The sequence below is a fragment of the Notamacropus eugenii genome, chromosome 3 (assembly GCF_028372415.1).
Source record: "Notamacropus eugenii isolate mMacEug1 chromosome 3, mMacEug1.pri_v2, whole genome shotgun sequence".
NCBI classification, from domain to species: Eukaryota; Metazoa; Chordata; class Mammalia; order Diprotodontia; family Macropodidae; genus Notamacropus; species Notamacropus eugenii.
The window spans coordinates 142,062,437-142,076,717 of record NC_092874.1 but is presented as its reverse complement, the minus strand read 5'-3'; the positions used below and the strand labels follow the sequence as shown (position 1 = coordinate 142,076,717).

The following is a 14,281-nucleotide window of genomic DNA, read 5'->3' as shown; positions in this document are numbered from 1 at the left end:
CTTTCCCCTCCTGAGCCACCTGGATCCAGTGATCAGATATTCATCAGGTTGACTGGAGAAGGCCCAGGATGCAATGGGAGACCTTGGCCTAACAACAGCAAACATCAATATAGTGCTTTAGGGTTTTCAAAGCAATTGACAAATATCTCATCATATTCTTACAACAATCCGGGAATGTATGTGCTATTATTATCCCTATATTACAAATGAGGAAACTGAGGCAGGAGTTAAGTAACTTGCCCAAGGTTATACAGTTACTAAGTGCCTAAGACTGGCTGCAAACTCAGGTCTTCCTGATTCCAAATCCAGACCTTTCTCCACTGTGCCACGTAGCTGTATTACATACCATGCTGCCTCTTAATAATAAAAGAACATCATTTAGCTCTTAAAATATTATTGATAAATTTCTTCATAAGAGCTTTATGAGGTAGGTAGTGCTGAATATTATCATCCTTATTATGTTTGTCAGATGAAGAAACTGAGGCTTTAAGTGGTTATATGATTTGCCCAAGGTCATATTGCCAGCAAGCATGCTCTCAGAGCTGAAACATGAACTGATTCAAAATCTACTCTTTCCACTATACCATGTCACCTTTAGGGCTAATTAATTAGCTGAAAGTGATTTAACCTGAACTACTTGCCTTTCTCTGAACACACTCTATTTTTCTTGATAACTTTCCCATTCATCCCATTCCTAACTCCGACCTCTGCCCAATTTCTCTGAATCTTCTTGGATGTACTGAATGAAATCCCTTCTTTTTCTCTCTCACTCATGTTCACATTTTTAAATAGTCTCTTCATTGAGCCAACATATGACTTTGTACCTATCTTATTCCGCATCCCTTACACACAATTTCTTGTCTTCTGTCTCCTTGTATCCACATCTTTTTCCCATGCTGTAAACCCCTTGCATTCAGGGCGCTGTCATATACTTCTGTGAATCTCCTACACAGCCACAGTAATGCCTTGTGCACACTGGGCACTTAAGAGTGTTCATTAGGTGAGCAAATGTATATATGATTATTGCTCAATCAAAATCCAGTAGCTGTGCTGTAGTTCAAGAATAACAAAGAGCTAACAGAAGACCTTCACTGGAATCTGTCCCTTGACAATTAGCTGTGTGACTTCGGCCAAGCCAATTAACCTCACTGAACATCAATTCCTTCATCTGTGAAGTCGAAGGGTGCTTCAGATTGAAAATGCTCTAAGTTTAAGAATCAGTTCGTAATTTCCTCCACTGGAAATTCCCTGCCAGTGTTCCTGCTAGGCATCAATATTCCTTATACTCCTGTTGGTCTTTCCTTATTCTATTCTGTCACAGAATTTGATTGCCCTGAATCTATCTTCACTGACACAAACACCTGCCAGTCACCGTGCTTTACATGACCCAAAATATGGGGCTGGTGACACACAATCACCATTAATAAAGTACCACTTTCTTGGAACAAAAATGTACAGTGAGAGAAGATAAACCTATCAGAGTAATTGTCTTCCATTGGGCTGCCTAATAAGCATATATTTTTTTCCCCAATTATCTTTCTAGGTTGACTTTGATTTGAGTGAGGGAAGGCTATGCAAGGTCACCAGCCTTACTTTCTCTCCTGAGCCATGAGTATACCAAGCTGCCTGAATGGGGACCCAGCTGGTTGGGTAACTCAGCTCTCCCTTTCCCTTCCAAAGGAAGGTAAATTTCCAGTTAACTTGGGGTTTACTGCCTTCCTTCCTTCCCATCCCCCTTCCTCCCCCAGTTCACACTGAAGCTCATACATTTGACCACAATCATTCCCTTCACTTAATTCACTTAAACCCTCCTGGCTTTGAGTAAATTAAGAATGAATGACAATGGCAGCTGTATCTCTTTGGAACAGCAACTCTGAGGGTCTTCCTCTCCCAGCTTGATTTTTTTGTTTTGTTTTGTTTTGGTTTTAATTAAAGGAGCCAACCTTTAACTCACTTCTTAAAGAGGCAACATCTATTCCCTGAATGAGCATTACCTCACTTTAACTGAGTACCTGAAAAGGTCTTAACCTAAAAGGGCAAGGGTCTCCCATTGCATCCTGGGCCATCTCCAGTCATCCTGATTAATATCTGGTCACTGGATCCAGATGGCCTAGGAGAAGAAAGTGAGGCTGGTGACCTTGCACAGCCCTCCCTCACTCAAATCAAAGTCAAATGCAAATCATGTCATCATTTCCCTGATGTCATGGTTCTTTTAGAAAACAAAGGACAAGCACAATCTTTCCAGGTGAAATTGCATTGGCTGTTTTTAGATACAGCTGAATGTTATCTAGGAATAATCTGTTGTTTCCTGATTCGCCAAGAAAATTTGTCCGTTCTTACTGTTTATGCATTCTCTGTTGCTCAGAACAAAACAAGCTTTGAGTTGGCTTTGACCAGTCTGTTTGCCTCCTACAGGGTGGTCAGCATCCAGCATCCTCACTTGGTGAGTTTTCAAATTAACTGACTATGATCTTCAAAACAGCAGTTCATAGCATCAAATGAAGTTATGAAAAACTAGATCAGGGAAAATATAATCCAACATTTTTTTTCAAGAAGACAGATGTAAAGCAGATTACTAGCAGGGTAGTTCCATTCCTTCAAACAGTGGTAGACTGACCCATTGCCCAAGTGCACATATTAGATATTAAGGTGGCTGTGGCTTTCACCTTCCTTTCAAATGATTCTTCAGTTCCATTAAAAAGTACCCATTTGTCATTGTTTTATTGTTTTAAGTTAAGAATTTTGCTTGGGCTTTGCTCATTTTTCCATAGAGTATATCGTGTGTGTGTGTGTGTGTGTGTGTGTGTGTGTGTGTGTGCATGTGTGTGTTTCAGTCAAAAACTGGAATAGCTTTTCTTTAGCTGCCTACATGGTATAAGGTCCTTCAGGTCACTTATTTCCACTGTGCTTTTCTCCTCATGCTAGAAATGCTCATATTAAGACATTTCATATAGGACTGTTCTTGCTTATCAACACAAGACTGTTCCAACTACCTTGCTGCAGGACGCAGGGTTACAGTATCAACATCAGTTATTTTACTGTAGCATTTTCCTAAGCTCTATCTTTCCTCAATCAATAGTTCAATTGTACAAGTAGCAGGAATCAGAAAAACTACTTCCCCCTTGTTTCATTTCTATATATCTCATTCTGGAAAAAAATTTTTTTTTCCTCTTTGGTATAATCCTTACAAAACCTCTTCTCAAAAGAAATATATCAGTAATGTTTTAAATTTATTATATGTGCCCTTTGTCTCCTAAAATAAATCTTGGCTGTCAATTTAATCATAAAGCCTGACTGATGTCTTCTAATAAATGTATGTTAAACAATTAACCACTCCTTTTCTGTTTTCAGTCCTGTCTAATTCTTTGTGACCCCATTTGGAGTTCTCTTGACAAAGATACTGGAGTGGTTTGCCATTTTCTTTTCCAGCTTATTTTACAGATGAGGAACTGAGGCAAACAGAGTTAAGTGACATGCCAAGCGTCACACAGCTGTTAAGTGTCTGAAGTTGGATTTGAACTCAGAAAGATGAGTCAGAAAGATGGAACAGTCTTGTGTTGATAAGCAAGAACAGTCCTATATGAAATGTCTTAATATGAGCATTTCTAGCATGAGGAGAAAGCACAGTGGAAATAAGAGTGACCTGAATGACCTTGTACCATGTAGGCAGCTAAAGAAAAGCTGGTCCAGTTTTGGACTGAAACACACATACACCCACACACGCACGTGCACGCACACACACACGCATACAGAGGAAGGCCATCAACCTGGCCATAATTAACTAACCTATCAGCTTTCTCTGGTTATCAAACATACTTTGATGCTTTTTAAAAAATACAACATATCAAGTCTTTTTCCAATATAATGGGGGAAAAAGGTGCTTTTATTAACCAAATATTCCAGTTAACTAAGACCTACCAAGTGTGCTGTATTTTGATGAAATGGAATGGGAATATATGGGAACACATTTAAGAGGAAAAGTGTACTAAACATAATTTGATCTTTCTTTGATGATTTAGAAGATGCTTCAGCCGCAGCAGGGAACCACAGAGATACTTGGAGAGTTTACAATGAACGAAATCAGCCTTTACTAAAGTTAGGAGAGAATCACTTAAAAGCATTCAAACACGATGGCAATATCGCACCTTCAGAAAACTTAACATTTAATGATATGCACAGTTATTAACATTTCTGATATTTTATTTCAATTTATTTTCTGCCACAACAACACCATAAAAAGCTAATTACCACATAAAGTTGCTTCCACATGGTTCCCCAGTCTCTTAGAGTTGATGTCATTTCTGTGATAACGGAGTCTTCTGTTGGAATTACCATTTCAAACTGCCTGTGATATTAAAAATATATTTTAAAAAATACCCACAACAGTATTTTCAAATACTACTGACAATAAACTTGTTTTATATATCACAATGGGAAAATGGGGATGGGAAGAGAGTCCTCATCATTATTTCAATCTGCAGATGGCCATCCCTTTCTGATTAATAAAGCAATATTAGGGATAGAGAGAAAATCCAAAGTTCTCAGCCTGTCATTTAGAGACCTCTGCAATACCTAAGTCTCACCAACATTTCCAGAATTATGTGATATTGCTACTACCCTTAATTCAAGCAAAATGACAGGCAAACTGACATGCGTGCTGCTTCTCCAAACTCAGCACCCCATCTCCTATCTCTGTTTCATTTCACAGGCTATCCCACACAACCAGATTGCTCTCCTTCCTCACCACTCACTGTCTCTTAATGCCAAGTTTCCTTCAAGATTCAGTTTAGATATCATCTCCAACGGAAAGATTTTTATGCATGCCTTTTTCTACAGTGTTAATTTTTTCTCTTTACTGAATTTATATTTTATTTGCTAATCTGTGTACATACTGGATCCTCCAGTAGAATGTAAACTCTGGGAGGACAGGTACTGTTTGATTTTTGTCTCTGTATTCCCAAAACTTGATAAAGCACCTTGTCTATATTAGCTAATTAATTTTTATTGAATTGACTTGAGGATTCAGAGATGCCATAATTATATTTTTTATTATTGGACCTCAAATCCCCATGCTAATACCGATGTTATATTTTCTTGGAAGAGTTACCATGTTTTTTAGGTCCAACTTTCCATCCTTTATATCTTCCTTTGAAGGATAGGCCTCTAGTGGACAAGATCTGTATTTGAAAAATATATTTTGCACAATATCCTAACAAATATACTAGAGCAAATATACTAGAGGAGAGAATTGGAGGAGGAAATGAATGCATCAATAAGTTCCTTTGCTAAACAGAAGAGATATGAAAAGGAAAGGGCAATGAAATGGATGAATTTTTATTTTCTATTACTTGGCATGAGAGTCTCTACTTCCACTGAGTCTCAGTTCCAGGTGACAAACTTTTTCACATCTTATGAGAGTTAGAGTTACAAGGTCAGAATTAATACTGATTTGCAGGAACAAATCCCAGCTCTCAAATTCTACGATCATCTAATTCTATGCCTTAAGATGAACAGGATACCATGTTTGTCAAGTTTAATCTTCTCAAGAATGACAAGTAAGGATGACCCAGTGGAACAGATAATGAGATCGATTCAAACCAAAAGGTCCTAATGAGAGATGAAATTCTTTGCTTGATGTCTCTTTCCCAGGAAATCACTAAAATAACTCTAACTGGTATTTTTCAAAAGTTCATTAAAGGCACTTAGAAAAATAAAAGCACATGTTGAATACTCTTCATCACAGGAGTCTGAGCTCCTCATATTACAGGGCTGCTACAATTATGCCTGCCTAGTGACTGTTCTCCTTTTTCCAAATATAAAAAAGTGTAAAAATTATAAAACTGGGCATCTAAAAAGGAAAAAAAGAAATACTCATAAAGATAGCAAACCAGCTTTGAGAGAAATGGACTGGCGGCTTGTTCTGGTAAGCAATAATTTCTAAGAGGTAAATAGAAAACCAGGATATTTCAAAGAATATTAGTCATTTTGTTCTTCTAGTAGTTAGCTACCACACTTAAAATGAACAATATTTTAAATGGGCCTAAAAAGCTCCGCCTCAGGGAGGTGGGAATCACTGCAAGTAGCTGGGAATCCCACTGGATCTTTAAAAAATATGACTTAGGCACAGCCTGTATAAAATCAAAACTCCCTTACTGTTTACATGCTATTTGAATTTAAAACTGCAAGCCCCTTTTGTGAATATCTTGTCATTAGAAAGCACTAAGAATGTAGTTCAGTTTTATGGGATAATGGGCTGAAATTTTTTTCATGCTAAAATTAGCACTCTAAAGGGAACAGTTACATATACTGATTAGGAGAATAAACAGCTTCACACATATGTATCAAAATTGTCTTATGTGGTTGGCTTCAGCAGGACTTAATGATAAGTCATAACTGCAAAGCCAAGGTTAATTCAGTCAGCTCTTTAGAGGTGAATTTTTAACATGTCAACAGGTAAGCAAGTGTTGGCTTTACATAAGCTAAAGCATAAGGTCCATGCAGGGATACTTGAGCTAATAAGACATCTCCCTCAAACTGCTGTCCTAGGTAAAGTTGTCACTTCTACACGATCATTTCAAGTTACAATTGCTTGTTATAGATCTAAACCCTATTCTGAAAATATTATGGGAATAACCTTTGTGCTGCTCCATGCCCGCAATTAAGCTGGTTGATGTTCCATTTGGGCAAAATGTAGATGGGAATTTTTAATTTACCCAAAAGTCCGACAGTTCTGCTATTCTCATATCTGGCACCTAAAGCTCATGATTCTGACTTCAACCAGCATCACAGATATTGGTACTTAGGGGGCTTGGATGTGAACTGAGTGTGACTCAGAGCTTGACAAAAGCTTGCAGAAATCATTTGATATCTGAGACAGTCTAATGGACACATAACTCTTTATTCATCTAGATTTGGAGTTCTATATTAAGTTAATCCATCAGAGAGAAAAAGACCTGGACCTCATTATCTTTATCCTTCACAGAAATGACTTTACTGAGTTATGATTTAATGCTATGTCCTCTGCTGCTATATAGAGAAGATATGAGAATTGTCTCCACTGCAACTCTATTTATTTTGCAAAACCATAGTTTAAGATATTGTAGAAAATGCCTTTTTTGTTAGGTTCCAAGTGAGAAATTCTTGTTCAAGTTTAGTTTTTTAAAAAGGGTTTGCAGATGAAGGTGGTTATTTCTTGTCACAAAGCAAAAACATGGAAATTTATGTCTCCTCCACTCCCCCACTTAAAAAAAAAAAATCAGCTGTCAGAATGCTCAGAGTCAAATTCACTGACTAAATGACAGCCACCAACTCATCTTAGTGACCCAGGACCATCTACTACATCTGTTTCTTTTATATATAATCTCTCCTGCTTCCATTCAAAGAAGAGTTTATGTACCACATTAGCCAGATAGTCACCACGCCAAGTTCTCTTGAAAGGAGGTGACCATAAACCATTAAAAAGAAAAACCTGCCAATTAAAATCTTAATTTTAATTAAAATCATTAAAAAGAAAAACCTGCCAATTAAAATCTTAATTTTTTGCTTTCTTATACATAAATTTATTAAAGAGGGAGAGTCAAAGCTAGAAGAAATTGTTAGAAATCACGTTGCCCATTCCCATCATTTCACAGATAAGGTGTAAGTAAGGCCCAACCAAGGAAGTAAATTAATTTGCCAAAAGCCAACCCTTAACTTAGTAGCAGAAGAGGGACCAGAACTCGGGCCTCCTGACTCCGAGGTGAGCAAGCTTTCCACAACACTATTCTCTATCCTAAGCAGGAAGACCATTCCAGATAAGGTATTTTACAAACATCCTACAATATAAAAATATTTTTGCAAAGGAGAAAAATGTTGAGGGTATTACTTATGTATTACTTACGTTCTGAGAGAGTTATTCATCATCTTGCCTTTTCTGGAGGGGGAAGAACAGGGTTGGACGCATGACTTTACTGAAGTAGGAAGCTCCCACTGCAGCAATTACCTTATCCTTGCAGACTGGTAATTCAACTGGAATTTAGAGTCTTAGAGAGTGATAGGAAGGTCCTGAAAAACTAAGGGACTGACACACAGCCCTAAAGGCAGCTCATGTCAGAAGCAAGACATGAATGTGGGTCTTCTTCACTCTAAAGCTAACTCAATCCCCTATGCTGTGCTATCTATCATCCACACGTTACAGAGAGAGATGAGCCAGACATGGTTTATTAATAATTAATGATAAAAGTAGAGAAAAATATTACAGCAGGATTCAACTAGTTCAATTGTGATTACTACTGCTGCTGCTACAATAACTAAAAATAATAATGATAATAATAAATACAGCTAAGTGGAGTCAGGAAGACCTGAGTTAAAAAATTGCCTCAGAAATGTACTAAATGTGAGACCATGGATAAGTCACTTAACCTCTGTTTGCCTCAGTTCCCTCAGCTATAAAATAGGAATCATAACAGCACCTTCCCCACACACAGTATGGGGATCAAACAAGATAATATTCGGAAACCACTGAACACAATATCTGGCACACAGTAGGCATTTAATAATAAATGCTAGCTATTATTAATAATCATTCTGCTGCAGTCACAGTAGAAAAAGTCTTGATTCTGGTTCCATCCACCATATTAATCATTTCAATGGAAAATATTTAGTACCTTGCAACATACTTAACATCTTACAAATACCACTTGCATAGGCAGCTAGGTGGCACAATGGACAGAGCACTGGACCTGGGGTTAGGAAGACCTGAGTTCCAACTGGACAACTTCCCTAACTACCGTTTGCCTCAGATGTCACAACTTGTAAAAATGGGGATAAGAGAAATATCTGCCTCCCATGGTTGTTGTAAAGATATTATCAGATAATATCTCTAAAGAGCTTTGCAAACCTTAAAGCATGGTAGAAATGAAAACTCTTATTATGATTGTGATATTTATTAATATCATTATTATCACCAATTGTGCTAAATACAAAGACTATAAAAGTTCAAAATCAGATCTTAAAAACTAAGACTCATTTCTTACCCTTTGTTCTTAACACATGCATTTTTCAAGTGAATGTAGCTGGAAGGAAATATACCCTGGAAGAGAAAAAATAGTTTTCATTAAGATTCCCCAAAGATCCTGCAGCCAGCTGCTTATGGTTAAGGCAGGATTGGTTTTCACAAGTCATATGTATAAAACCAACCACAAAACAACAAAGCTACTATGGATGTGAAAAAAAATCTAAAAATTGCTACCATGTAATCTATATAACCAGATTCTAGTCATTCCAGCTTAGTTGTTCTTTCAAACCCTTTATAAAAATTACTGGTTTTCAAGTTTAGGTAAATATTTCAACAGAAAATAAAATGAAAAAATTTTAAAGCCTTCAAGAAGAAATAATATTATTCAGATGGATTCAAAATATAATATGATGGATTATTTTGTAGACAAACTTTAACCTTCTTTGTGAGAAAGGAAAACTTTATATCTTTTAGAATATTTTACTAGAACCCTTTTGACTTTCCCCCTCCTAGTCTAGCCCAGCCCTCCGTTAGGATGTACATTCAAATATGACCACTAGGCATTGAGGGCCATAAATACATTCATATATGTGTGCATGCATGTGTGTATATATGCAAATACATGTGTATGTATATACAAGTATACATATATGTATACACATATGTGTGTGTATATGTGTGCACACACACAGGCATACCCATACATACATGCAAACACACGTACATACAGGGCTCTGGCCAATATTTCCTGACAATGTAGCATCAGTTAAGGCTTGTCATGCCACCGCTGCTGCCGTGCCCAGAAGCGATGTCAATGGACAGCTTTGTTTTGTTGACAACAAAGAGAAAACAAATGGGAAATGTCAAAAGGAGAGAAAGGGAAGTAACTTTCTTGTCCATGAGATGACTGAACCTCCTAAAGGTTTTTCAACTTGTCACCAGGTGACAAATGCAATGAAATATTCAGGCAAACAAATGCCAGTTGAATATTTTATCACTGCATTAAAAATAGAATCTAAAAAAGCACATTCAGTATTAGGAAATAGGTATAAGAGACCCATTTCTCTTTCTCAATATTTGTATTTATCTCAATGTAACAGACTTAACAAAAAGAATAAGTGTAAGAAAGGATCTCATCTTTTTTAAGATAGTGAAAAGATGGCAATTGTCTGAGTAGATTTTTTTCAATTTTTTTTCAAATAACCAATTAAAAATTGAAGCTCAATTTGCATCCGGGTGGCAAATGATAAATGACAACTTTGGGTGAGTGTATAGTAGAAAATGAAGTGAGATAATGTTATGTTCTTTAGGTTCTCTTTGTCTTCAGAGTAATTTAAGAAATAAAATTGCTAAGAAGAATTAGAAAAAGGGGGAGAGAGAGTATATTCAAACGCGTTACACATCTTATATTAAAAAATACTGTGTGTGTTTAAGATGAAAAATGCTATACAATTTAATAGGAGTACTAATAATTAACTAGTCATTAAATGACAGATTAAAAAAAGGGGAAATGTATCAGATTATAAAAAATGGGCAAAAGGTATTAGTATGAAAAGTGGGGGGAAGGAGAAAATATTAGATGTATAACACCAGTTTGTAAATAGCAAGGCACTGCAAAGTAAGGGAAGGATAAACAAACAGACACTGACTTATTTGATAACTACAGAGAAGCAAGGGAGAACTTCTACAAATTGATGCAAAGTGAAACAAGTCAAACTTGAGAAAACAATGCCACAATGTAGATACAATGTAAATGAATAAACAACAGCAATAAAACAATTGAAATTGAGTGTCTTTAAAGTACAATGGCAAAGCTTTGCTGAAAAGAAGAGGGTTTTCTCTCTCCTCCTACTTTTACCCTACCACAAGTCTTCCATCTCTGCAAAACTTCTTTACAGCTTTTATTTATGCTGATTATACCTATCAATATTTACTGTATTAGAAATGAACATATCTTGGTATTATGATGAAAATAGTTTTGACCTTGTGGACTCCCTGAATGGGGAGGAATGGGGGGCTAGGGGGTAAGGAGTGCCACACTTTAAGAATCACTAGACTAAACAAGTCTAGCAATGCAGACATTTATTATACAATTTCTAATAAGGATTCATATAAATATATAAAGGATAATGAACCCCAATTTCTCTTACTGCTATCAGGAATGAAGCTTTCCTACATTTTCATAGCCACAACCCAGGAGATTTCTTCCATTTGTGTGGAATAAGGCTTAAAGGGGAATACCTATCTATCTATCTATCTATCTATCTATCTATCTATCTATCTGTCTGTCTGTCTGTCTGTCTGTCTGTCTGTCTGTCTGTCTATCTATCTATCTATCTATCTATCTATCTATCTATCTACACACACATATAGATATAGATATATTTTCCTCACCAATATATCTGACAAGTAATACTGAAAGTATTTTCATGGTCAAAAACATTTAGCTGACATTAATTTTTTAATGCATTTCCCAACTCCCCACTTGATTTCTAGCAATCCAACATGTTAGCAATTATATTCCTGCATAATGAGCTTATTAAGGTCCCCCAGTTCAATCTGCAAGATCCACATAGGATTAACATTTGGTCACCATCCTAAAATCCAATCCAAGTTCAAAGCAGTTTTTAAAATTATTTAAATCTCCATTATTGTTCTCATGTACAGTCCCCACTATCTCAACCACACATATAATTCAAATAACAGTATTTTTGTTCAAAAATACTTAGGACTAGAGTCAGAAACAAGTGTTTTTACCTTGATATTTGGGTTTTTTAAGGCAAATCCTCTGTACCAGCCTGTGGAGAAATAAATGTATTTTGATAAACCAAAACAATGAAAAGAATAATAACTTTATCCGCTCCTTAACAATGTGGAGATAGTCTACATGTATAAATTAAATATGTAAAATATGAGATTTATTAAAATACAACAAATTAAACCCTGGAAATTGCTAAACTAAATATAATCTGCATTAACAAAAGTATACAAATGAAAATTCACTAAAATCATATTTAAAGTCTTTTGTCTTTGAGTACTTTTGACTTTAAATTACCCATGTAATTACCTGGAAATCTGGTAAAGAAAGTAGAAAAAATTTAAGAGCCTTCCAAAGTTTCTCTTTATAATATGGAATAGTAATATGTCCTGTAGCTTTATTCGTATCTTCTCACTACTCCTCAGTTTATACTTGACAAAAATGGAACTGAAAGACATGAACCTGACTGAGAAAGATATGAACCTGATTACAGGAACAACATCTCTTCTTGATGCAAAGGATTACTGGTAGAAGCATTCTTTGGATGGATGGAATGGGGCATGAGGAGGGACTGCATTAATATTTCCATTCAGACCTATTTTGTGAGTCTCATCTACTTTATCAATAGATTAAATAATGAGGATGCACTCAACCATTTTACAGTCCTGGTTATAGGAGATTCTCTTTACACTGGCTGGAAAAGGTAGACAGTGAGGTTCCCAAAGGCTCTGTCTCTAGCATACTTGAGACACGGAGTCAGAAGACATTGCCAGGATGCATCTTCAGCAGTATGACAGGGGCTTTGGATTGTTTTCTCATGGTTAGAGATGGATTGCAACTATACCACTTTGTTATTTCAGCTACATCCCTCTTGTAACCAAGTACACACTAAGTAAAATGACAAGTTGGTTAACTATGATCATAAGAAAAAGTGAAGTCATCTGCCTCAAGTATAGATAGAACCTATCCTGGACTAAAGCTTCATGAGCAGAGTGTACTCTCTCAATGCTAAATGTGGATTTTAGGGTTTTAGCAACATTACTTGACCTATAAATTTAACAAATCCACAACTGATAAAAATGGAGGTTATAATCAATTGATATTGATATGTATTTAAAACTGACTAGTATGAAGCTGTTTTTTAAGATTTTGTAAATGATTAAGGTGAATTTAAGAATATCTTGAAACATTTTATTTTAGAAACAACTTCTATAAATGTTGCCAACTTTATATTTCAGACTTTAAGTCCTAAGGTGTAATACAAATAGGGAATAATGTATATATTCTATTAGATATGAAAAATAAAAATTGCCTTATTTCTCCTTTATACTTTTTCGTTTTCAAATATACTCATCCAAATATAAAAGCTTCTTTGCTTACAGACACTAATAAAGCAGATTTACACATTGGTGCAGTGGATTGGGTCTTAGATTTGGAATCAGGAAGATTCAAATCTTGCCTCAGACACTTACTTGCTGTGGGACCCTGGGCAAGACAGTTAATCTCTCAGAATGCTCATCTAAAAAAATGAGGTCATTAGACCTGATGGCCTCCAAGGTCCCATGAAGCTTTAAAACTCTGATCCCATGACCTAACTTAAAATAAAATGGAAGCCATAATTAAATATATTCATAAGTTATGTTCATTACACATAACTTTCCTTCAAGAGCTATTTTGAAATATGAAGCAAGATTGTTGTTTTTCTTGGAAGTAGGTTTAGACTTGGGATTTTTAGGTGTAAGAAACTCCCAGTGTGGAAATTTAGCGATTTTGTTACAATATGGAGAGTTGGGCTCTGAGGCGAAGTGACCTCATGGTTTTGGTCACAAACCTGATATATGTTAGGAACAGGACTTGAACTTAGGTCTTTCTAACTCCTAGAAGGATCCTCTGACCACTACATTATGTTGCTTCTTCCCATATGCCAGCCTCTTATCCAACGCAATCATTTTCCTTAGTAAACATTATTCAAGTCATGTAAATGTGAATCCAAGTACTAGTGAGCTATATTACAATAAGGCTTTCCTTTATTAGAAAATTTCTTAAGGAAATTGTCTTAGAAGGAAATCAGATATAAACTTTTCATGTCCTAGTGTTGTGTAACAGTATCTGTCACATGACCATAACTGTCTTTGACCATTTAGATACCTGTGTTCCATAGAAATGAAGAATTTAAGTTTAGTTCCCACAGGGTTAAATAAAGTAGGTAATTTAAGTTGTTGTTGTAAATATTTTCTTGCGTGTAGATGTGAAAGTTTCAGGTAGAAAGGACATTGAGCTAGCAGGTTGGAGACAAGCGTTCTAACTCCATGTTGGACAGCAACTAGCAAGTCATTTTTATAACCTTTTTATAACCATCTCCTCATCTAGAGACTACTACGATGATTTTTAAGCACTAAACACTGAGGATACCACAAATGGCATATGAGTCATGCATACTGTCAAAATAACACTTCTTAATATTAGCAAAAATGGAGAAAAAACAACAGAAGTGACAAATTTGAAAAATCACAAAACATAATTAATTA

The 14,281-nt window shown here is 35.9% G+C and overlaps 1 protein-coding gene across 5 annotated transcripts in view; it reads right to left on the bottom strand.

The window, feature by feature from the left end:
- The window catches only part of DOCK4 (dedicator of cytokinesis 4), a 537,022-nt gene that overhangs the window by 300,672 nt on the left and 222,069 nt on the right, over positions 1 to 14,281 (bottom strand). For 4 of the 5 annotated variants that reach the window (XM_072653018.1, XM_072653019.1, XM_072653025.1 and 1 more), the window contains exons 3-5: positions 11,753 to 11,793; positions 9,015 to 9,070; positions 4,249 to 4,345 (exon numbers count right to left, since the gene is read on the bottom strand). In XM_072653018.1, coding sequence (XP_072509119.1) covers positions 4,249 to 4,345; positions 9,015 to 9,070; positions 11,753 to 11,793 — 194 coding nt within the window. Of the gene's footprint in view, positions 1 to 4,248; positions 4,346 to 9,014; positions 9,071 to 11,752; positions 11,794 to 14,281 lie in introns of those variants that run through there. The other variant, XM_072653021.1, reaches the window with a different exon arrangement.